At 36.4% G+C, this 22,449-nt stretch overlaps 1 protein-coding gene across 3 annotated transcripts in view; it reads left to right on the top strand.

Annotated features, from left to right (window-relative positions):
- The window catches only part of PMS1 (PMS1 homolog 1, mismatch repair system component), a 98,752-nt gene extending 90,959 nt beyond the window's left edge, over nucleotides 1-7,793 (top strand). For all 3 annotated transcript variants that reach the window (XM_082657920.1, XM_082657918.1, XM_082657919.1), the window contains 2 exons: nucleotides 2,943-3,103; nucleotides 7,465-7,793. In XM_082657920.1, the coding sequence (XP_082514046.1) occupies nucleotides 2,943-3,103; nucleotides 7,465-7,629 (326 nt within the window). In that variant the 3' untranslated portion in view covers nucleotides 7,630-7,793. The remainder of the gene's footprint in view (nucleotides 1-2,942; nucleotides 3,104-7,464) is intronic.
- Nucleotides 7,794-22,449: the final 14,656 nt, after the last annotated feature.

The following is a 22,449-nucleotide window of genomic DNA, read 5'->3' as shown; positions in this document are numbered from 1 at the left end:
AAACCTACCCAGAACTTCTTTCCTCCTAACCTCAATCCTGGATATTTAGATTTGGAGTGAAGTGTTAGTCCAAATCCCACCTCTGCCATTTAAAAACATGTGTTGTAGGTAAAGTCAGTTGGCCTCAGTGTTACCTCATCAATAGCAACTAATAATTATTATGTGCATGGCAGTAGTCTAAGTATTAAATGTATTAATTCATTTGATCTTTCTAATAGCCCTGTGGTTCTGTTACTGTGCCCATTTTTTATAAATAGAAAAATTGAGGCATGGAGAAACTAAGTTTGCCTAAGGGTACAGACTAGTGGTAGAACCAGGATATGAACCCAAGCAATCTGCCTTTAAAACCAACTCTTAACTAATTTATGTTGATTTCCTATTAAAATTGATATATTTACTTCATGAAGTTGTTAGCACCAAACTAGGTACTTAGGTAAATCAGCATAGTACTCAGCAATGGTATGTGTTCAGATATTCTCTTTTCTTCCAGCACCCCCTTTCTGACCTGAACTGACTTGTAGTCATTTTTTTGGTCCTCCTAGAAATCTTTCATCCTCAGGACTTCTGACGTTTTGAAAATTTATTTGAAGTGTGAAGCAAGGAGTTTATGTATGTGTATGTGTGTGTGTAGCAAGATGTTTTTTTCTTAATCTATTTTCCTAATTAACTATGTGGCATTGGTGGCAGGTACTTTTTTTTTTCATGAAAGATGTTATCACAACAATTTTTTTTAAGTTAGGATAACTACCCTGCCTGTTCCAAGAGCATGTTTGTTTTTGAGTTACCCAGTAAGTTTCTGTGTCACAGATGCTTTCAGCTCTCAGCTTGTAGAGAATGTTTTTAAGTCCTGTAAATGCCAGGTGCTTTGCATGGTACCAAAGATACGGAAATGAATAAGCCAGTCATCTGCGAACTGACTTGATTTGATCGGAATTAACTTTACTTCGATTATCATCAGCATTATTTCTCTTCTCAGTAACAGATCAAGTTAAAGGCATTCGTTTTTTTCTTCATTTTTTTTAAAACCATTTTTTCATTCATTAATTTTTATGTCATGTTTTCTTAAAGACCATTTCTTCGTCTTTTAGTGAGAGTTTTGTTGTATTGGACTAACTTTTGATCAGCAGTTTGCCAGTTGTCATTAAAACATCTTTAGATAAAAGCACTTGAAAGAGGAAGAATATATCTGGCTTTAAGGAAAAAGATTCTGAATGTGACCCTAAGAACTTTGCTTGTTAATGAGAATAGCTTTTGTTTTATATCAATAAGAATTACACATTTTAGGAACTGAAAACTTGTCAAACCACTTATTGAAGTATTTTCGGGAAATTGGGAAGCATTTCACAGAATTTTATGGAAACTTCTTGAACGTGATTCCAAATGTCTCTAAGTTTTTCATATCTAAATTTTGCAAGCACAGATATTAAAATATTGCTCAGTTTCCTTGTTTGTTGCCATATACTTTTTACCCATATCCACAAATAATTCTGTGAAATGTGTATAATTTTCCAGCATTCATGTAGACAGTATTAGACTTTTCAGTCAAATCATACTGTAAATGGTATAGAAGCAGCAATAGTGAAAAGTCTCTTGACTGATAAATTTTACTCTCTGTATAAAAAGATGTGAACTGGAATATTCTGCTACTTCCTCTTTGCCTATCTAAATCCTGTTTCAAGTCCCATTTAAGTTCCCCTGGTTGCTCAAACTCTCATTTTGTCTTCCTTCACTGAGCTCTGTATTTTACCCCTTAACACTTGATTATGTATCTTCTTATATTATTCTCCAGTTGTTTCCAGGGAATAACATTAGGATGCCTTCTCTGTTTAGTATACCACCAGTTCATCTGCCATTCAGGTCAAGGAACTAGCCTGTAACTGGGAACAGGTTAGGAATAGGGTCGTTGACATCTCAGGACCTGAAACTCTTCAAGCTACATCACTCCTCTTTTAAAATTTTTCCATTGATAGCTACCACTTACCAACATGGGACTGTCTCTTTTTTTTGTTTGTTTTTTTACTTATAGGTACTTATAGGTAACATTTTGTGGTCTCCAATATTAAGAACACTGTTACACAGATATAACCAAAGAAAAAAAATTTCTGCTATTTTCTAAAATCATAAAATGCATTCTAAAGCCAAATTTGATGCTTGGGAATATATGCTGTTATGGATATTTTACCCCATTATATATCCACTCATGTTGCTACTTTTTAGTTTTATTTTAATCACTAAATTATTTAGTTTAAATAATAGATAATATAATAGATAATAGATAATATGTCAGATTTAAACATTATTCTAGTAAAATAAACATTAGTATTTCATTTCCTCAAATTGCTAATATATTAATAAGTTACTATAGTGGTAATCATTTTGTAGTTTATATGTGTGTTTATCAACACTTTGTACACCTTAAACGTACACAGTGTTATATGTCAAATATATCTCAATAAAGCTGGAAGAAAATAAGTTACTATGTGAGTATTTTTATAATAACCTGTTAAGTTAAACTAATCATAGAAATAATTCAGGTTTTTAGATATTAAACCAGTAGGATAGAATTTGAACAGCAGCAGTTGTTAAAACATTTAAACCAGTTTTATTTTAATAAATAATAATGGGGCTCCATTTTCTCTCCAAAGTAAGAAATGTTCTAAATAAATGTAGGGAACAGAACAACAGTAACTGAGATTAAATTAAATGATGTAAAGCACATGTGGTTTCTTCGAGCACTTACGACTTAATGTGAATGTGAAATCCTATGCGAAATTATTATTTGTTCTTCAACTAAGGAACGAAACTTTTTCCTGACTCTATTAAAGTCTAATGAAGGTTAACTAAATACTCTAACAGTGATTTTGTTTTTAATAGACATTTTCTGGAATATAGTTTAAACAAAACTAACTATATATGTGGTTTTATTTTTTTTTTTCCTTTAGGAGTTTCCATTGCTGAAAACTACTTGGAAATAGAAGGAATGGCTAATTGTCTTCCATTCTATGGAGTGATGGATTTAAAAGAAATTCTTAACGCTATATTAAACAAAAATGCAAAGGAAGTTTATGAATGTAGACCTCGCAAAGTGATAAGTTATTTAGAGGTATGCATTATTAGCTTATGTAGATTGTCTAGGTTTTAAGATACTTAACTTTTCCTTAATAAAATACTAAATGGTTTCAAAATAGTAAAGTTTCTATAAGGCTTATTATCTGTTTGCAAGAGGAAATACTATTTAAAAAAAAAAACTCCATTAAAAGTTTCATATCATGGACTGGTTGTGGTAAACTCTATCATGGATCCTTACTATAACATTATTTCTTGAATACATATTGAGGAAGAGCCTTATGCATGAGACACTTTGTGAAGTTTTTTGTTTTGTTTTGTTTAGAAGGGATTCAAAATTGCTCCACCTTGATACCAAACACTTGTCTAAAAAGAACTGTAATGTGATTTTAAGCCCTGATCTCTTCAAGAGCAAAAGAGGGGAGGGGGAATGAAAAATGTAGATTATTGAATAAATGGAAATTTTCATTTTCTAGCAGTATCTACCACAAATGAGAAGTAAAAGTGGATTAAAAAATAAATTCAAAAGTAATAGAGGATGGAGGCAGGTTATAAAGTTTTAAATGTCCAAGTGTTGGGCATTTGGTGGTAAAACAATAGTGATTGTCTCTGTATTGAGGTTCTGTCCTTCAAGGTTGACTCGTGTTATTTTGAACTTTATAATAAAGTTTATTTTCTTCCTTTTAAAAAATGAGTCATTTTTGTTTAGACTGTGATCATGGTGGGCCGTGAATTCTGAGGGTCAGATTTCCTCAACAGGAAAGTCCATTCTTTACCCTTCCTGAAGATTATAGTCAGTAGCATTCTGTGAATACTTCAAGAGGTTTGTCCTATGGAACTTGCCAACCTATTGTGGAGGCAATTCAACACTGATAGTTTCTAGGGACCTGGAACTTTTCTTGTGAAGGAGTTGGTATAAACTAAATAAAGGTTGAGGGAGTTGTGGGTAGTGTTTTGTGCATCGAAGAACAACATGGGAAGAAGTAAGATTTCAGAAATAAGAGGAAAAAATGGTTGGGATTAGTTACAAATACTTTTACTAATACTGTACCTCTCATTATGTTAAGGCAATAGTGGATGTGATTCTTAGGGAAGATAGTCTAAGGAAAAAAGAGATCTTCTGTCAGAACCATAGTTATGCTTCCATTGACGGTCAAGCTGAATAAGATGAATTGAAGATAACGATAGAAGAGTAAAAAAAGAATCAAGGGAGGAGTGGATATACAAATCAAGGGAGGAGTGGATATACAAGTTAAGGGAGGAAAGAAACTTAAAAATAAGTAGTATCACATTCTCTATAGGGTATAGTTGCTAGAAGACCAGCAGGTGTGGCTGCTAGATGGCAGTTATATCCTACAAGAGAGCCATAACGGAAAAGTAGTAGTGATAGTGAAAGAGTGGGAGCAGTGGTGAAAAGTGTAGGCAGCAAGTTACATGGTGGTGAAGGGACAAAAAGAGAACATGTTTGTATTGAATTCATTGAAAAAGTCTTACAGTAAAAGATTGAAGAGCAGATGTTCCAGAAGAGGCAGGAAGGGAGATGAGTTAACAATATAAGCTTTAGAAAGGTGAAACCATTCTCTGAATCAAGAGCAGATGAGGGGAGAGCTTTAAAGTGAAAGTAAGAATATTTTGAGGTAAACTTGAGAGAAGTCATGTATGATATATGTAGTAATGAAATAGGAGAGGTTATCTGCTGAGAGTGAAGAGGCTGGGGAGGCACTTGAGGATTTGAGTATATTGGAAACGATGTGAAAATAAGAGCTGCAGGTACTTCAAGAGAAGGTTGATTAGAGAAGAATAGGATATTCAAATGACATTAAAGGCTCATAAGAGCTAATACTGGTATTGGATCCAGCCAGCGAGTTTTGTGATTCTCCAACAATGCTCGGTAGAATTTATCCAAGGGTAAGGATTAGCAAGAGGAATATGGTGTAAGAAAAAAAGGGTGAGTAACGAAATTTGAACACATACTATATATAAGAAACTGTTTAATCCTAGAGGGATATAAAGAGAATTAGATTCTAGTAAGAACTTGCCCTTAGATTCTAGTTGGAATCTAGAGGGAATGCAGGAAGTGAAGCTAGAGATAGTATCTTTAATGCCTCACTAACTATTCACACCTGAAGTACGGAAAGATGACAGAAGGGTGCTTGTGGGCCAGGAGAATTAGGAAGGATTGAGGAGATTAAAGGTCAAAGTGAAGAAGAAGAATAGATTTAGTTGGAATAAAGGAAGTAGGATGATCTGAAAGATAATGGGAGAGAGTATGTGGTTAGAATAATGTTAGCATTCAGGATCTTCGAAGTAAAACAATTTTTGAAAAAAATAAATCTTAGAACAAGCCAACTTCACTAATGCTATTTTACCCCCAAACTGTCAGTCTTCCCTATCTCAGAAAACAGCACTACCATACCAAAAATTATCCTTGATTCTGCATCCTTCATAACCAGTCCATCAGCAAGTCTTGACTTTACCTCCAACTCATGTCAGGAGTCTTTTATAACTCCCTCCATCTCCACTACTATCTCCCTAGTCAAAAACTCACCAGAGATTGCATTGAATCCATAGATTGCCTTGAGTAGTATGTTCATTTTAACTATTCTTTCAATCCAAGAACATGGTATATCTTTATCTGTTTGTGTCATCTTCAGTTTCTTAGATTAGTGTCATAGTTTTCCAAGTACAGGTAGGTGTACTCCTAGGTAGGTGTACTCCTAGGTATTTTACTCTTTTTGATGCAATGGTAAATGGGGTTATGTCCTTAATTTCTCTTTCTGATAGTGTATAGAAATGCAACAGATTTCTGTATATTAATTTTGTATTCTGCAAATTTGCTGAATTCATGATGAGCTCTAGTAGTTTTCTGGTGGCATCTTTAGAATTTTCTATGTATAGCATCATGTCATCTGCAAACAGTGAAAGTTTTACTTCTTCCTTTCCAATTTGGATTCCTTTTATTATTTTTCTTACCTGATTGCTGTGGCTACAACTTTCAATACTGTGTTGAATAAAAATGGTGAGAGTGGGCAACCTTGTCTTTTTCCTGATGGTAGAGGAAATGCTTTCAGCTTTTCACCATTGAATATGATGTTGGCTGTGGGTTTGTCATAAATGGGCTTTATTATGTTGATATATGTTCCCCCGTGCCTACTTTCTAGAGAGTTTTTATCATAAATGGATGTTGAATTTTGTCAAGAGTTTTTTCTGCATCTGTTGAGGTTATCATATGGTATATATTCAATGGAATACTACTCAGCCATAAAAAAGAAGGAAAATTTGCAACAACATGGGTGGGCTTGGAGGGTATTATGCTAAGTGAAATAAGTCAGACAGAGAAAGACAAATACTGTATGATATTACTTATATGTGGAATCTAAAAAATACAACAAACCAGTGAATATAATAACAAAAAAGAAACAGTCTCATAGATATAAAGAACAATTGAGTGGTTACCAGTGGGGAGAGGTAATATAGAGGCAATATAGGAGTAGGGGATTAATGATTAGCTTATAAAATAAGCTACGAGGATATACTGTACAACACAGGGAATATAGCCAGGTTTTATAGTAACTGTAAATGAAGCGTAACCTTTAAAAATTATGAATACTATATTGTACACCTGTAACTTACATAATATTGTATGTTACACGCAATAAAATATATATATATATAATTAATTTTTAAAAACAGCTCTCACCAGGACTGCAGTGAGACTGCCTGCAAGACTCCTGCTTCTCTTCTTGCCCTGCCTCAAGCCATACTGCACAAAGTAGCCAGACTGATTGTTTTAAAATGTGAAACGAATGTCAGGCTTTTGCTTAAAAACCCTCTGGTTACTTCCCTGTGCATTCAGATTAATACCCAAATTGCTTACCCTGTCCCAAAGGGTGATGGGGCCCCTGCCTAACTCCTTTTCTTGTTCATCTCTTCACTTTAGTAACTCTCCTGCTCCCACACTGACCATTCAGTTCTTTCTGTTCCCTCTGTCTGAAATGCTTTTCTTTCCCCATCATCTTTGCATCATAGTTCCTTAAATTGAAGCTTAATTGTCACCTGGAGGAAGCTTTTCCTAATCACACAATCACTCTCTATCACGTTGCCCAGTTTAATTTTGTGCACTATTAGTCGCTGAAATTGTCTTTGTATTTTTATCTTTCTGCTTCTCTGCACTAGAATGTCAGGTTTAGAAGAGCAAGGATCTTGTTTGTCTTGTTCTCTGCTGTATTCCTAGAACCTACAGCAGTGACTAGCACATAATTGGTGTTTAATAAATATTTGTTGAGTGAGTAAATAATAAAAGAATATAATCAATTTTCTGTCTTCCTCCTTGCCAGTAAAAACCTGTTTTCTGCTTCAGGGTATATCACTGTAAAATGTATTGCTTTCTCTCCACAGGGAGAAGCAGTGCGTCTGTCTAGACAGTTACCCATGTACTTATCAAAAGAGGACATCCAGGATATTATCTGCAGAATGAAGCACCAATTTGGAAATGAAATTAAAGGCTGTGTTCATGGTCGCCCATTTTTTCATCATTTAACCCATCTCCCAGAAGCTACATGATTAAATATGTTTAAGAAAATTTGTTACTATTGAAATCGATATGGTCATAAAGTAATATGAGTTGGGTTTCAAACTGTCTTTGTACTATCATGTGTCAAATGGTTGTTTTATAAGTAAGGATTCACTGGCCTGTTTGTATACTGAAAAAATTTTCCAAAACTGTAAAAATCTTAAATAAACTAATATAGACTATTCATTTTATTCTCAAGAACCAGCCTTCATAATAATTATTGGTTGTAAACTCCAAATAGAAAAATACTTACTATTCTTGGGTGGTTGATTTGCTAGGTTCTATGGATCTAATTGTATCCTCCAGACTTGTACATTGAAGCGCTAGCCCCCAGTGTGATGGTATTGGAGGTAATTTGGTTTAGATGAAGTCATGAGGTGGTGCCCTCATGGTGGGATTAGTGCCCTTATAAGAAGAAATAACAGAGAGTTTGCCCATTCTCTCTTCTCCTCCCACCCCCCATCCCCCCCACCACCACCACTCCACCCCAGCTGCCATGTGAGAACAGAGAGAAAAAGTGGCCCTCTAATCCAGGAATAGACCTCTCACCAGAAACCAACCATGTCAGCCCCTTGACCTTGGACTTCTAGCCTCTGGAACTATGAAAAAATGTCTGTTGTGCTTTTAAGCCACGAGTCTATAGTATTTCGTTATGGCAGCCTGACCTAATACAATGGGTCAGTCCTGTGCAGGGAGAATCACAGACTCAGCTGGTATATATGGCAGAAGTTATCAATCTTGTGTAAAGTAGGATTGAGAGGGAGTGGGGAAAAAGTAAGAAAATGAAATTCAGAGAAAGAAGATAAAACATAGCTTCAAAAACCCTGCTATTTACCTCTATTTGGGAGTAACAGTTGAGAAGTTGCTGTCTCTTATATGGAAATTATTGGGCTCTGGGATTAAAATTTGTCAGAACATAGGAAGATACAGATTTTTAACAAAATTTAGATTGAGTGTTCATTGTGCATGTGTCCTTTCAAAAACCAGATCCCAAGATGTTAAAAAAAAATTATAAAAAAATTTAATAAAAAAACAGATCCCACAAGTGCACCAAAGTACTTAATTTACAAAAAGTTGAAACATGATTTTTAGTGAATATATTTGTTATATAAAATAATATACAGGATACAGTGTCCCCACATTCACACCACCTGTAGTTTTCAAGGAGAATTTTAAAATTCTTAAGACACTTGTGTTAAGAGGTACAAATAGTGATAATTTATACCTGTAGCCAGGACTTTTTTCCTAACATTGTCCTGTTTCCAACAACCCAAATACTAGAGGTTTTTTTCCCATTATTCCCTTTAATAACTTGGGGCCCCTCTCTGGAAGACCTTTCTGGGAGTAATCCTTTTTAATTTACTGGGTAAATTGAGGAAAGAGAAGTTCAGAGAGATACTGAGAAAGATAAAATTTGCATCATCCTTTGTACCAATCCTAAGCAAAATTTTGGGGTCATTTTCCAGCTGAAGTAATCTATTAAGAGGTCCTACAATGGCTTCTTAGATGAATAAACTCATTTTGCGTTTTCTTTCCAGTCCTGGATTCTATCAGGTCAAGGTAGTAATTATGACAGCAGGTATTTATCATTTGTTCACTAGATCCACTGTGCACTTACCTTGTATGATCTCATTAATGTTCACATCAGATTTAGGATTGTAGGTACTATGGAGTCTCCAATCCCAGAGCTCGTGTTCCTTACCACGTTCATTGCTTGCCATGAGAATCAGGCCCTATTCGTTAGAGTCTACGGAAGTATTTGGGAAAAGAAGAAAATTATAAAGCAGCCCCTGATGCCACTCTAAGCAATGCTAAATCAACTTTGAGCTGCAATTTACTGAGTCTGGTGGGCAGGATCGGGGCCAGTTCTGCTGAGGCCCCGCCTCCTGGCTCCCGAAGAGGGCGCGGAAGTCCCGCCCCCACGCACCACCCTCCCCATCCCCTATAGGCCCTGACGACAGCGGCAGCGGCGGCAGCAGCCGCAGCAGCAGCATTGGCTGCAGTAGGTGGTGCCGTCGCCGACCACGGAACAAAATGGCTGGAGTAGGCGGAAGCGTCTGCGAAGCCCTGGCTCCTAGGATGGAGGTAACAGCCGCTGCAGTTTGGGCAGTTGATGGGGATTAAGGGCGATGCGAGGAGATCGGGAGGGAAAGGAAAGCCTCCCAAATTGCCCATTTTTCTCGCTAGGTTACGGCTTGGCCGGGAAGAGGGAGGATTCTTAAGGTTTGATCCTCCCCAAGTGTTCTTGAGACCCAAGGGCCTTGCTTAGCATTCCACCCTCGGCCATAGGACAGGGGTGACGCCGAACCCATGCGGTGGTGAGGCCCGAAGGCCCCTTTGGATGGACCTTTCACCTTGTGTAGTCCCGCCATGTGTGGTCTCGCAGTGCCTACGAGGTTTCAAATATTTAACGTACTGAAAAGTGTTAGACCTGAATTCAGGTGGATAGATTTTTGATGTTATTTTCATTGGCTGTTTGATTCTCGATGATCTTATCCACATTTTGTGGCTTCAGACTGCAGGAATTATAGGCCATTCCACTGCAGCCTATGTTTCTTAACTAAGAATGTAAATATGATCTATTTATTGGAGACCCAAGGTGACTCACTAACTTAAAAACCGACGTTGCCAAGCAAATTAAAAATACCAATAATGATATTAAGGTACTTAAGTGAACTAGACTTGTTCTTGAAATCAATTCTATATTAATTTTGGCAAACCAGTGTTCTTGGATTCATAATTGCTAAAAAGAATCTTTGAGGTGATATAATCCAAACAATTTTACAGATGAGAAAATAGAACCCAGAATACTTAACTGTGAGTTGCCTGAGTACCCACAGCTGATCTAGTACTTTACCAGTTCCACTTCAAATGTTGATATTACCATAAACAAAACAAAGAAGGGTAAGTACTGAAAGAAAAATCATACATTTTATTGCAGAACCAAATAAAAAGTGACTCAAGATTGTCAGTTACTTCTCTTCATAAACATGAATAATTAAGTGACCTATTAATTTATTCTAGATCTTTTGGTTGATCTCACCCAAGCTTTAAACTTTTTTTTTTTTTTTTTTTTTTTTTTGTGATACGCGGGCCTTTCACCGCTGTGGCCTCTCCCGTTGCGGAGCACAGGCTCCAGACGTGCAGGCTCAGCGGCCATGGCTCACAGGCCCAGACGCTCCACAGCATGTGGAATCTTCCCGGACTGGGGCACGAACCCGTGTACCCTGCATTGGCAGGCGGACTCTCAACCACTGCGCCACCAGGGAAGCCCTAAACATTTTCTATCTTCAAAACCTTCATTGTTTTCAGTAATGCTAACAACACAGTACTGAGCACTCTCCACTTCTGCCTTGAGATTGTTTTCTCTGCTGGCTTTTTTTTTTTTTAATGTCTATTCAGGTATTTTGCTCGTTTTTGTTTTTATTTATTTATATTTTATTTATTTAATTTTGGCTGTGTTGGGTCTTCATTGCTTCACATGGACTTTCTCTAGTTTCAGCGACTCTTTATTGTGGTGTGCAGGCTTCTCATTGTGGTGGCTTCTCTTGTGGAGCACGGGCTCTAGGTGCGCAGGCTTCAGCAGTTGTGGCACGTGGGCTCAGTTGTTGTGGCTCACAGGCTCTAGAGCACAGGCTCAGTAGTTGTGGCACACGGGCTTAGTTGCTCTGTGGCATGTGGGATCTTCCTGGACCAGGGCTCGAACCTGTGTCCCCTAGATTGGCAGGCAGATTCTTAACCACTGCACCACCAGGGAAGCCCTACTTGCTTATTTTTTTAATCACACTTTTTAATTCCTCCTTAAGCGACTGCAAATTAATGTAAAACTTTTTCTAGTTTTTAAAATCCTGTTTCAGTAGTTTTCAGCTTTGAGCCACAGTAGAACCACTGCCCTATCCTATATCAAATTTCCCCTAACAATCTCAAGTCCATTTCATTTAGCCCATATTTTTTCATCTCTGCAATGAAGATGCTGAACCTGACCCTGAAGTGCACAGTTATTTCTAACATTCTGTAATTTTGTTTTTTCCTATTGTGTCATGAATATTCATTAGCAGGACCTGGAATGACCTATTTTCAGTTAATTATCACTGTATTACTATTGACCGTATTTAACTACTTCTGAAGAGGTCCATTTTTCCCCATAAAATCTTTTAAACTAATCAGTGGGGGGTGGGGAGTAGATTTCTTCCACTCTACTCAAATTGGACTCAGAATCACTATAACTCCCTCATCTCTATTTTAGTTTTATATTCATTTCTTTGTTTATTCAGTGACATTTATTGAGTGCCACACTCAGCGCTGAACACAATACAGAGAAAAGACATTCCTTGCCCTCCAGTTGAGAAAAATTATTGCAATGTAATATAAGTGTTATGAGACTATGTATCAATAGTATGTAGTACAGAAGTGTAGAGGGCCACCCACTGCCTTTGAGAAACCTATGGAAGAAGCTAGCAAGTTGAATCTTAAGGGTAAGGATTATACAGGAGGAGAAAGAAAAGAAAGGTATTTCAGGCAGGAGGAATAGCATGTGCCAGTGCCTTGGTGAGTGCAAGGAATTCTACATTGCTGTATCTTGAGAAGTAAATGGAGATTGGAGTAGAATGATAGGCAGTACCTTGATCATAAAGGGTCTCATAGGCCTCTAAGTATTTTGTAGATTTTATCCCAAGGACTGTGGGAAACCAATAAAGTTTTTCAGCAGGGAAGTACACATTAAGGTTTAGAGAATACTTTAGCCAAGTTAAAAGCTGATAAAGAAAGCAGGCTACTTGAGAATTCAGACAATGTGAGTGATCCAAACAAAAAGAGATAATTGACTCTGTGGTAACAAATAGAGAAAGTCTATTTGATAGTTATTGAGGCCCTCATAGCCTTGTGGAGGTCTTCAGTTTAGATTCTCTAGGATAATGCCATAATAGAATTAAAGTAGAAAATGAGGTCTCTCTCCATTTGGCTAATTTGTGGTGATAATAGATTACTGGAAGAATGTAGAGTCATTTGCCTTTCTTGTCTACATAAGAAGTCAGTATAATTTCGGCTAATCCTTTTGTGTTCCTTACTCAAATTCAGTATCTTTTAAAAAAATTGTTAAATCCGGTGCTTAAATTTTAATCTAGGCTTGTATAAGTGCCATTTGGAAACCAACCTAAAGTTTCTAGTTATACCTTAAATGAAATAGTTTTATCTATAAAGGACTTAAATATTCATATGTAATTTTCTAGATAACATGACAGATACTTAACAAGTAAAGTAATGGCTGGAAAATTTTAAATTATCTTTAATGTTGAACTTATTTGATTTTTAAGAACTTTCTCATAGGCATTTTAATTATGTTTTGTAATTTAGATCATAGAAATGAATGATGAATTAAGAAGAACAGGCAAGAAACTGTGAATGGATTGAACGTATTTTTGGAAGAAAATGGTATGTTTTCAAAAGTTAACTTTATTTCTTTAAAAAGAACATTTTTGTTTCTAAATTTGCTTTTGTTTTATCTATGACAAAACTATGATGCTATCCTGCCTAAAAAAATATTTTAAGTATTTCGCTAATAATAATAGTGAAAATTTTTTCCATGTGTCTTTACGTGTAAATAACTACATGTGTATAATGTACTTATTATCTATTTCAGAGTCCTTTGCACTTTTTTTGGTCTTTTCTTCTTAGCTTCCCTAGTCATATAAAAAACTCATAAATCAAAAATTTTCCCCCATACATAGTGAGATCCTTGATGTCCCAGATAAAAGCAAGATTAAAACACAAACCTTCACACATGTGGTTTCTAACCTGTCAGAGATTTTATAGGAGCAATCAAGTTTTAGCTATTTTTTCCATTTAAAACCCAAATGAAATATACAATCCTTCTCTGTCCCCAAAAGTGAAGAAGAGTACCTCATGTTTCCGAGGTTTCTTCAGATGACAAGTTTGAGGCTACTCTGTGTATACTAGTACAGTCATCCCTCAGTATCCACAGGTTCCACATCTGCAGACTCAATCAAGCATGGATCAAAAATATTCGGGAAAAAAAAATCCAGAAAGTTCCAAAAAGCAAAACTTGAATTTGCCATACACCAGCAACGATTTACATAGCATTTACATTGTACTTCCAACTATTACAAAGTATTTACATGGTATTAAATATTATAAGTAATCTAGAGTTGATCTAAAACATACAGGAAGATCTGTATAGTTTATATGCAAATACTATGCCATTTTTTGTAAGGGACTTGAGCATCTTCTTGGATTTTGGGATCTGTGGGGAGTCCTGGAAATAATCCCCCATGGATACTGAGGGATGACTATATACGAGTATGGCCTAAGTCAGCACTTCTCAAATTTTAATGTGCATATGAATCTCCTAGGCATCTTATTAAAATACATGTCTGATTGAGTAGGTCTGGGGTAGGGTCTAATAGTCTGCATTTCTGACAAGTTCCCAGGTGCTGCTGGTTCAGGAACCATACTTGGGTTAAGAAGAGTGCACATAATTTTTGGCCAAATGCTAGATTCTTGCAATAGAATACAGGTATGTTTTTAATCCAAACATGCTGCAAGTCAAATAATCAGAATTGAGTGTGTTAATGGCTCTCCACTCTTGTTGGGAAGACAGATTTAGGATGTCTTTTGGAACATCATTCTTTATAAAGTTGTCCCATTCTATATACAGTTGTCCCTTGGTATCCATGGGGCAGGGGGTGGTGCGGGGGGGATACCAAAATCCATGGATGCTCAAGTCCCATAGTGGGCCCTCTGTTTCCACATATGTGGAACCTGCTAATACTAAGGTATGTTTATTGAAAAAAAGTCCCAAAAAAGTGGGCCTGCACAATTCAAACCTATGTTGTTCAAGGGTCAACTATATTCTCAAAATATTGGTTTCAAAGTGACCACCATCAACTGTTCCCTTCTTATACACACAAGACATCCCCTCATTAAGAGGTGGAGTCCACTCCTCCATTCCCTTGAATCTGGGCTAGTTTTTGATTACTTTGATCATCAATTAGATTATAACAGAAGTGAGGCTATATGCCTTCCAAGGCGAAGTCATAGACGCCTTGCAACTTTCCTCCTGGCTCTCTTGAACCTTTCTCTGGGAAGGTCAGTCACCTCATAAGAAGTCAGCCTACCCTGAGTCTGCCATTATGTAAAAAAGTACAAGGTAGCCAGGTGAAGAGGCCGTGTGGAGAAAGAAATGCCTGACTAATGGGTTTCTAGTTGTTCAGCCATCCTAGCTCAGGTGCCAGATGTTGAGTGGAGACTCCTTTAGACAGCTCTAGCCTCAGCTGCCATCTTATTATTTGAGGTACCCCAAGTGAGAACTGCCCAGCTGAGCTCATCAACCCCCAGAACCATGAAAGATAAATTGTCAAACCACAAAGTTTTGAGGTTTGTTATGCAGAGGTAGATAAACAGAACATTTACGTTATGCCAACTTGAGTGTTATTACCGAAATGTCATGTTGATCTTGCAGAAAATGATCAGTGTAGAGGTTGCAGATTCATCTGAAATTTTCACATAAATAATATTGCAGTCTAGGTTTTTTTATTATAAACTTACTCATGTAATGTCTAGCATCTTATTTTCATTAAAATGTTCTAGTATTAAATAACATATTTGAGTCATGTTTTATGATCATGCCTTTGAGATTAGGGATAATATTGATTTAGAGGATTGTTTATTTATAGATCTGATTTTCAGCTCTTCCACATAATCACTAGAATTTTCCATTCTCACCAGTCGATACTGTCACCTATCCATGGGATCAAACTATGAGTGAGAAATAGATTAATGTTCTTTACTGAATATTAACTTTTCTTGTATCTTAGATTCATGCCATGATTTGTCTAGATATTGTTCCCCACAATAGCTTCTTAAGGGGGCTTTATTTCTTTCATAAAAAATGATTTTAGTGACATGTAAAAACATATTCATTCACTCAGCTTTTACCAGACATCTATCAGAAACACCCTGGGAAACTCAATACACAGGGATTCAAAATTAAATAAAAACATAATCTCCTCCTCAGGAACATGTAGTCAGTTAAAAGAATAGTCCACACATAACTCTGTTTGAATCAATGCTAAATGAAAGGAATGAAAATGCAGGGGTGGTTCAGAATAAAGAAAAATCACAACAGCAAGGGTGATCAGCTTCATGAAGAAAATTGCAGTTGAGCTGGGATGTGGGAGTGGGGAAGTTTTCTTGTTTGCATGGTTTTTTTTTTCACATTTCCTATGTTACATGAAATATTTTTATATTCTTTCATTACAGGTTATGTTATGTTAAGTGTACTTTAAAATTTTTTAAATTTAATTTATTTAAACTAAAGAAAAAGTTCATACATATCTTCAATCCCCAGCCCCTTGCCTCTTGCAACAACCATTGGTTCTCTGTGTCCATGGGCTTGGTTTTTTGTTTTAAGATTACACATGTAAGAAACATCATACGTTATTTGTCTTTCTCTGTCTGATTTATTTCACTTAACATAATGTTCTCCATGTCCATCCATGGTTGTCTCAAATAGCAAGATTTCATTCTTCTTTATGGCTGAATAATACTCCATTGTATTTATATATACCACATCTTCTTTATCCATTCATCCATTGATGGACACTTAGATTGTTTCCATATCTTGGCTATTGTAAATAATGCTGCAATGAACATAGGAGTACATGTATCTTTTCGAATTAGTGTTTTCATTTTCTTCATGTAAATACCCAGAAGTAGAATTGCTAGATCACATGGTAATTCTAGTTTTAATTTTTTGAGAAACCTTCTTATGGTTTTCCACAGCAGCTGTATCAGTTAACATTCTCACCAACAATGCACAAGGATTCCCTTTTCTCCACATTCTTGCCAACACTTGCTATTTCTTTTTGTCTTTTTGGTAATAGCCATTTTAACAAGTGTGAGGTGACATCTCATTGTGGTTTTGACTTGCATTTACCTGATGGTTAATGACATAGATCATCTTTTCATGTACCTGTTGGCCATCTCTATGTCTTCTTTGGAAAAACGTCCATTCAGATCTTCTGCCCATTTTTTATTTTTAATTTTTCTTGAATTGGGGTATAGTTGTTTCACAGTGTTGTGCTAGTTTCTGCTGTACAGCGAAGTGAATCAGCTATATGTATACATATATCCCCTCTTTTTTGGATTTCCTTCCCATTTAGGTCACCACAAAGCACTGAGTAGAATTCCCTGTGCTATATAGCAGGTTCTCATTAGTCATCTGTTTTATACATAGCAGTGTATATATGTCAATCCCAATCTCCCAGTTCATCCCACCCTCCCTTTCCCTGCCTTGGTGTCTATATGTCTGTTCTCTACATCTGTGTCTTTATTTCTGCTTTGCAAATAGGTTCATCTGTACCATTTTTCTAGATTTCTACAGATTTTTTATCAGATTTTTTTTTTTTTTGCTATTGAGTTGTATGTGTTTTTTGTATATTTTGGGTATTAGCCTCTTATCAGATATATGATTTGCAATTATTTTCTCACACTGAATAGGGTGCCTTTTAATTTTGTTGATAGTTTTCTTTGCTGTTCAGAAGCTTTGATATGGTTCCACTTGTTTAGTTTGATGTGGTCCCACTTGTTTATATTTGCTATTGTTACTTTTTACATTTGGTATCAGATTCAAAAAGTATTGCCAAGACCTATGTCAAGGAGCTTATTGCCTGTGTTTTCTTCTAGGAGTTTTATGGTTTCAGGTCTTATGTCCAAGTCTTTAATCCATTTTGAGTTAATTTTTGTGTATGGTGCAAGTTAGTGATTCAGTATCATTCTTTTGCATATGACTGTCCAATTTTTCCAACACCATTTTTTCAAGAGATGGTTCTTTCCCCATTGTTATATTTTTGGCTCCTTCATCATAAGTTAATTGGCCATATATGTGTAGGTTTATTTCTGGGCTATTCTGTTTCATTGATCTATGTGTCTGTTTTTATGCCAATACCATACTGTTTTAATTACTAATCTTTGTAATATAGTTTGAAATCAGGAAGCATGATGCCTCCAGCTTTGTTCTTCTTTCTCAAGATTGCTTTGGATATTCAGGGTCTTTTATAGTTCCATATAAATTTTAGAATTGTTTGTTCTATTTTTGTGAAAAATACCATTGGAATTTTGGTATGGATTGCATTGAATTTTTTATATTGCTTTGTGTAGTATGGACATTTTAACAGTATTAATTCTTTCAAATGAGCATGGAATATGTTTCCATTTATTTGTGTCTTCTTCAATTTCTTTCATTAATGTCCTGTAGTTTTTAATATATTGGTCTTTCACCTCCTTGGTTAAATTTATTCCTAGGTATGTTATTCTTTTTGATGCTATTATAAATGGGATTATTTTCTTAATTTCTCTTTCTGATAGTTCTTTATTAGTATAGAAAAACGAAACAGATTTTTGCATACTTCAACTTTGCTGAATTGGTTTATTAGTTCTAACGGTTTCTTGATGGAGTCTTTAGGGTTTTCTACATGTAGTATCATGTCATATGCAAACAGTGACAGTGTTACTTCTTCCTTTCCAGTTTGAATTCCTTTTATTTTTCTTCTCTGACTACTGTGCCTAGGACTTCCAATACTATGTTGAATGAAAGTGGCAAGAGTGGGCATCCTCGTCTTGTTCCTGATCCTAGAGAAAAGCCTTCAGCTTTTAACCATTAGCTTGTTAGCTGGGGTTTGTCATGTATGGCCTTTGTTATGTTGAGGTATGTTCCCTCTATTCCCACTTTGTTGAGAGTTTTTTTTTAATCATAAATGGTTGTTGAATATTGTTAAAAGCTTTTTCTGCATCTGTTGAGATGATCATATGATTTTTATCCTTTATTTTGTTAATATGGTGTATCACATTGACTGACTTGTGGATGTTGAACTATCCTTGCATCCCTGCCATAAATTCCACTTGATCATAGTATATGATCTCTTTAATGTATTGTTGAATTTGGTTTGCCGATATTTTGTTGAGGATTTTTACCCATCAGGGATATTGGCCTGTAATTTTCTATTTTTTAGGGTCTCTATCTGGTTTTGAATCAGGGTAATGTTGGCTTTGTAGAATGAATTTGGAAGCATTCCTTCCTCTTCAGTTTTCTGGAATAATTTGACGGATAGGTATTAACTTTTCTTTAACTGTTTAGCAGAATTTACCTGCAAAGCCGTCTAGTCCTGGACTTCTATTTGTTGGAGTTTTTGATTACTGATTCAATTTCATTACTGGTAATTAGTCTGTTCAGATTTTCTATTTTTTCCTGATTCAGTCTTGGAAGATTATATGTTTTGGGGAATTTATCCATTTCTTCTAGATTGTCCAGTTAGTTAGCATATAATTGTTCATAGTCGTCTCTTATGATTCTTTGTATTTCTCTGGTATCGATTATAACTTCTCTTTCATTTCTGATTTTATTTATTTGGGCACTCTTTTTTTTTCTTGGTAAGTCTAGGGAAAGTTTTATCAATTTTGTTTATTTTTTCCAAGAATTAGCTCTTCATTTCATCGATCTTTTCTATTGTCTTTTTAGTCTCTATTTCATTGATTTCTGCTCTTTGTTATTTTCTTCCTTCTACTAACTTTGGGCTTCATTTGTTCTCCTTTTTCTAGTTCTTTAAGGTGTAATGTTAGGTTGTTTATTTGAGACTTTTCCTATTCCTTGAGGTAGGCATTTATCACTATGAAATTCCCTCTTAGAACTGCTTCTGTTGCATCCCATAAAATTTAGTATGTTACATTTCCATTTCCATTTGTATCAAAGTATTTTTTGATTTCTCTTTTGATTTTTTTCTTTGATCCCTTAGTTATTCAGTATAATGTTTTTAGTGTATTTAATGTTTAATGTTGTTAATGTGTTTAATGTGAATTTTCCAGTTTTCTTTCATTAATTTTTTTTCCACTTTTTTTTTTTTTTTTTTTTTGCGGTATGCGGGCCTCTCACTGCTGTGGCCTCTCCCGTTGCGGAGCACAGGCTCTGGACGCACAGGCTCAGCGGCCATGGCTCACGGGCCCAGCCGCTCCGCGGCATGTGGGATCTTCCCGGATCGGGGCACGAACCCGTGTCCCCTGCATCGGCAGGCGGACTCTCAACTACTGCGCCACCAGGGAAGCCCCTTTCATTAATTTTTAGTTTCATACCATATGGTTAGAAAACATGCTTGGTATAATTTCAGTCCTCTTAAATTTGTTAAGACGTGTCTTGTGACCTAACATATGAGCTGTCTTGTGCACTTGGGAAGAAGGTGTATTCTGTTGCTTTTAGATGGAATGCTTTGTAAATATCTGTTAATCACTTGTCTAACATGTTGTTTAAGGCCAATGTTTTCGTTTTAATTTTCTGTCTGGATGATCTATCCATTGGTGTAACTGGGGTATTAAAATCCCCTACTATTATTGTATCACTATCAATTTCCCCCTTTAGGTCTTTTAGTATATGCTTTATATATTTAGGTGCCACTATGTTGGATGCATAACTATTTGCATATGTTATATCCTCTTGTTGGATCACTCCCTTTATCATTATGTAATGCTCTTCTTAATCTCTTATTACAGTATTTGTTTTAAAGTCTATTTTAACTGATTTAAGAATAGCTACTCCAGCTTTCTTTTGGTTTCCACTTGCATGGAATATCTTTTTCCATCCCTTCCCTTTTAGTCTGCAAGTGTCCTTACATCTGAAGTGTGTCTCTTGTAGGCAGCATATGAGTGGGTCTTGTTTTTTTATCCACTCATCCAATCTATGTCTTTTAATTAGAGAATTTAGTCCATTTATATTCAGAGTAATTATTGGTAGATCTGTGCTTATTGCCATTTTGTTTATTGTTTTCTAACTGTTTTTGTAGTTCCTCTCTGTTCCCTTCTTCTCTTACTTTTCCTTTGTGTTTAATGACTTTCTTTAGTGGTATGCTTATATTCCTTTCTCTTTTGTGTGTGTGTTTACTATAGGTTTTTGCTTTGTGGTTCCCATAAGGCTTATATATAACAACTTATATCTGTAACAGTCTATTTTAAGTTGATAACAACTGAAATTTGATCTGATTCTGAAGCTCAAAGTTGTTACTGTTCCCCCACCTCTATGTTTTATGTTTTTAAAGTCACATTTTATATATTTTTATCTTGTGTATCCCTTAACTAATTATTGTGATCATAGTTTTACTACTTTTGTCTTTTAAACTTCATAGTAGCTTTATAAGTACTTAATTTACTACCTTTACTGTATATTTACTTTTCAGTGAGATTTATTCTTTAATATGTGTTCTTGTTACTAATTAGCACCCTTTCTTTTCAACTTAAGTCCCTTTAACATTTCTTGTAAAGCCAGTTTAGTGGTGATGAACTCCTTTAGCTTGGGTTCTCTGGAGAACTCTGTATCTGTCCTTAAATTCTGAATGATAACTTTGTCAGGTATAGTATTCTTGGTTGGAATTTTTTTCTTTCAGCACTTTGAATATATTATGCCACTCCCTCTGACCAGCAATGTTTGTGCTGAAAAATCTACTAATAGTCTTATGAGGGTTCCCTTGTACACAGCAAGTCATTTTTCTCTTGCTTCTTTTAAGGTTTTCTCCATGTCTTTGATTTTTGATATTTCAATTATGTGTCTTTGTGTGGTCTCTTTGGGTTTACTTAACTGGCCAGTTCAAGATGGTGGTGATATAGGAAGATACTGAACTCACCTCCTCCCATGGACACACTGAGTCTACAGCTACATATGGAACGATTTCCTCTTTAAAAAACCCTAAAGACTGACTGAGTGACAACTCTGCACCAGGCAGACAAGAAGAAATCCACATCACAATGGGCTGGAGAGGCTGGGACACGATCTTGCCATCAATCTCACCCCGTGTGATGTCCCACAACTGGAGGGAACTCAAAACCCAAAGCTTCTCTCTGAGGAGCAAAGGGTTCAACCCCAAATGGAGTTCCCCAGTTTTTAAGACATGTGCTTGAGAGATGACCCCCCATAACATCTAATTTTGAAAACCAACAGGGCTCACATCCCGAGACCCACATGATGGTAGTGATCTAAGAAACAGCTCTTAAAAGGCTCATGAACACAGATTCACCACCCCAGGGCCCAACTCAGAGGAAGCTAGCTGATTATGCCTAGACTTAAAGTGAAGGAGGCTCACCTGCTTATATTAAAACCTTGGCCTAAGGGACAGGCATCTAATTTAACATACACTTCTATGAGCTTGCTGGAACACTCTTCCCAGATGGAGACTTGCAGGCACCATCTTCATGTTCTCCCTTTGCCATGCTTCACAGAGCCAGTATCTCTTAGAAAAAAGCCTTTACACATGTCTGGTGCCCTGATTTTTGCAGCTGCCATGCAGGGCATGCCTCCTGATCACCTGGCTCTGGAGGCCAGGGGAGCTTGCATTTCTCCACACATGGGACTGTAATTAATGGTGTCACTCAAAAGGAGCTCATACCCCTGTCTGGTGTCCTGATTTTTATGATTCCTACCAGGAGACACCTCTACATTGCCTGGCTCTGGTGGCCAGTGGGGCTTATACTCACAGGTCCCCCAAGACTGTAACCAATGGAGGGAGAGTTCTTAAACAGCTAGCATCTCAGGGCACTTCAAGAGGCAACAGACCCAGAGCTAGGTGTTTCTGTGAAGGAGATCTATTAGCTAATCATCATAACTATGGCTCGGTGGGGTAGGTGAGAGGGGAGCGGGGCAGGCTTCTATTTAAACACACATCTAGGGGCTGACCGTAATCCTTCTCAGAGACCTCGAAGGGTGGATGCTATCTTCACACTCACCCTCTGCCAAGCTCCAGAGCACAGCGTTGCCTGGA

The sequence above is a fragment of the Grampus griseus genome, assembly GCF_964374135.1.
Source record: "Grampus griseus genome assembly, chromosome: 7".
NCBI classification, from domain to species: Eukaryota; Metazoa; Chordata; class Mammalia; order Artiodactyla; family Delphinidae; genus Grampus; species Grampus griseus.
This window is presented reverse-complemented; position numbering and strand designations above follow the sequence as displayed.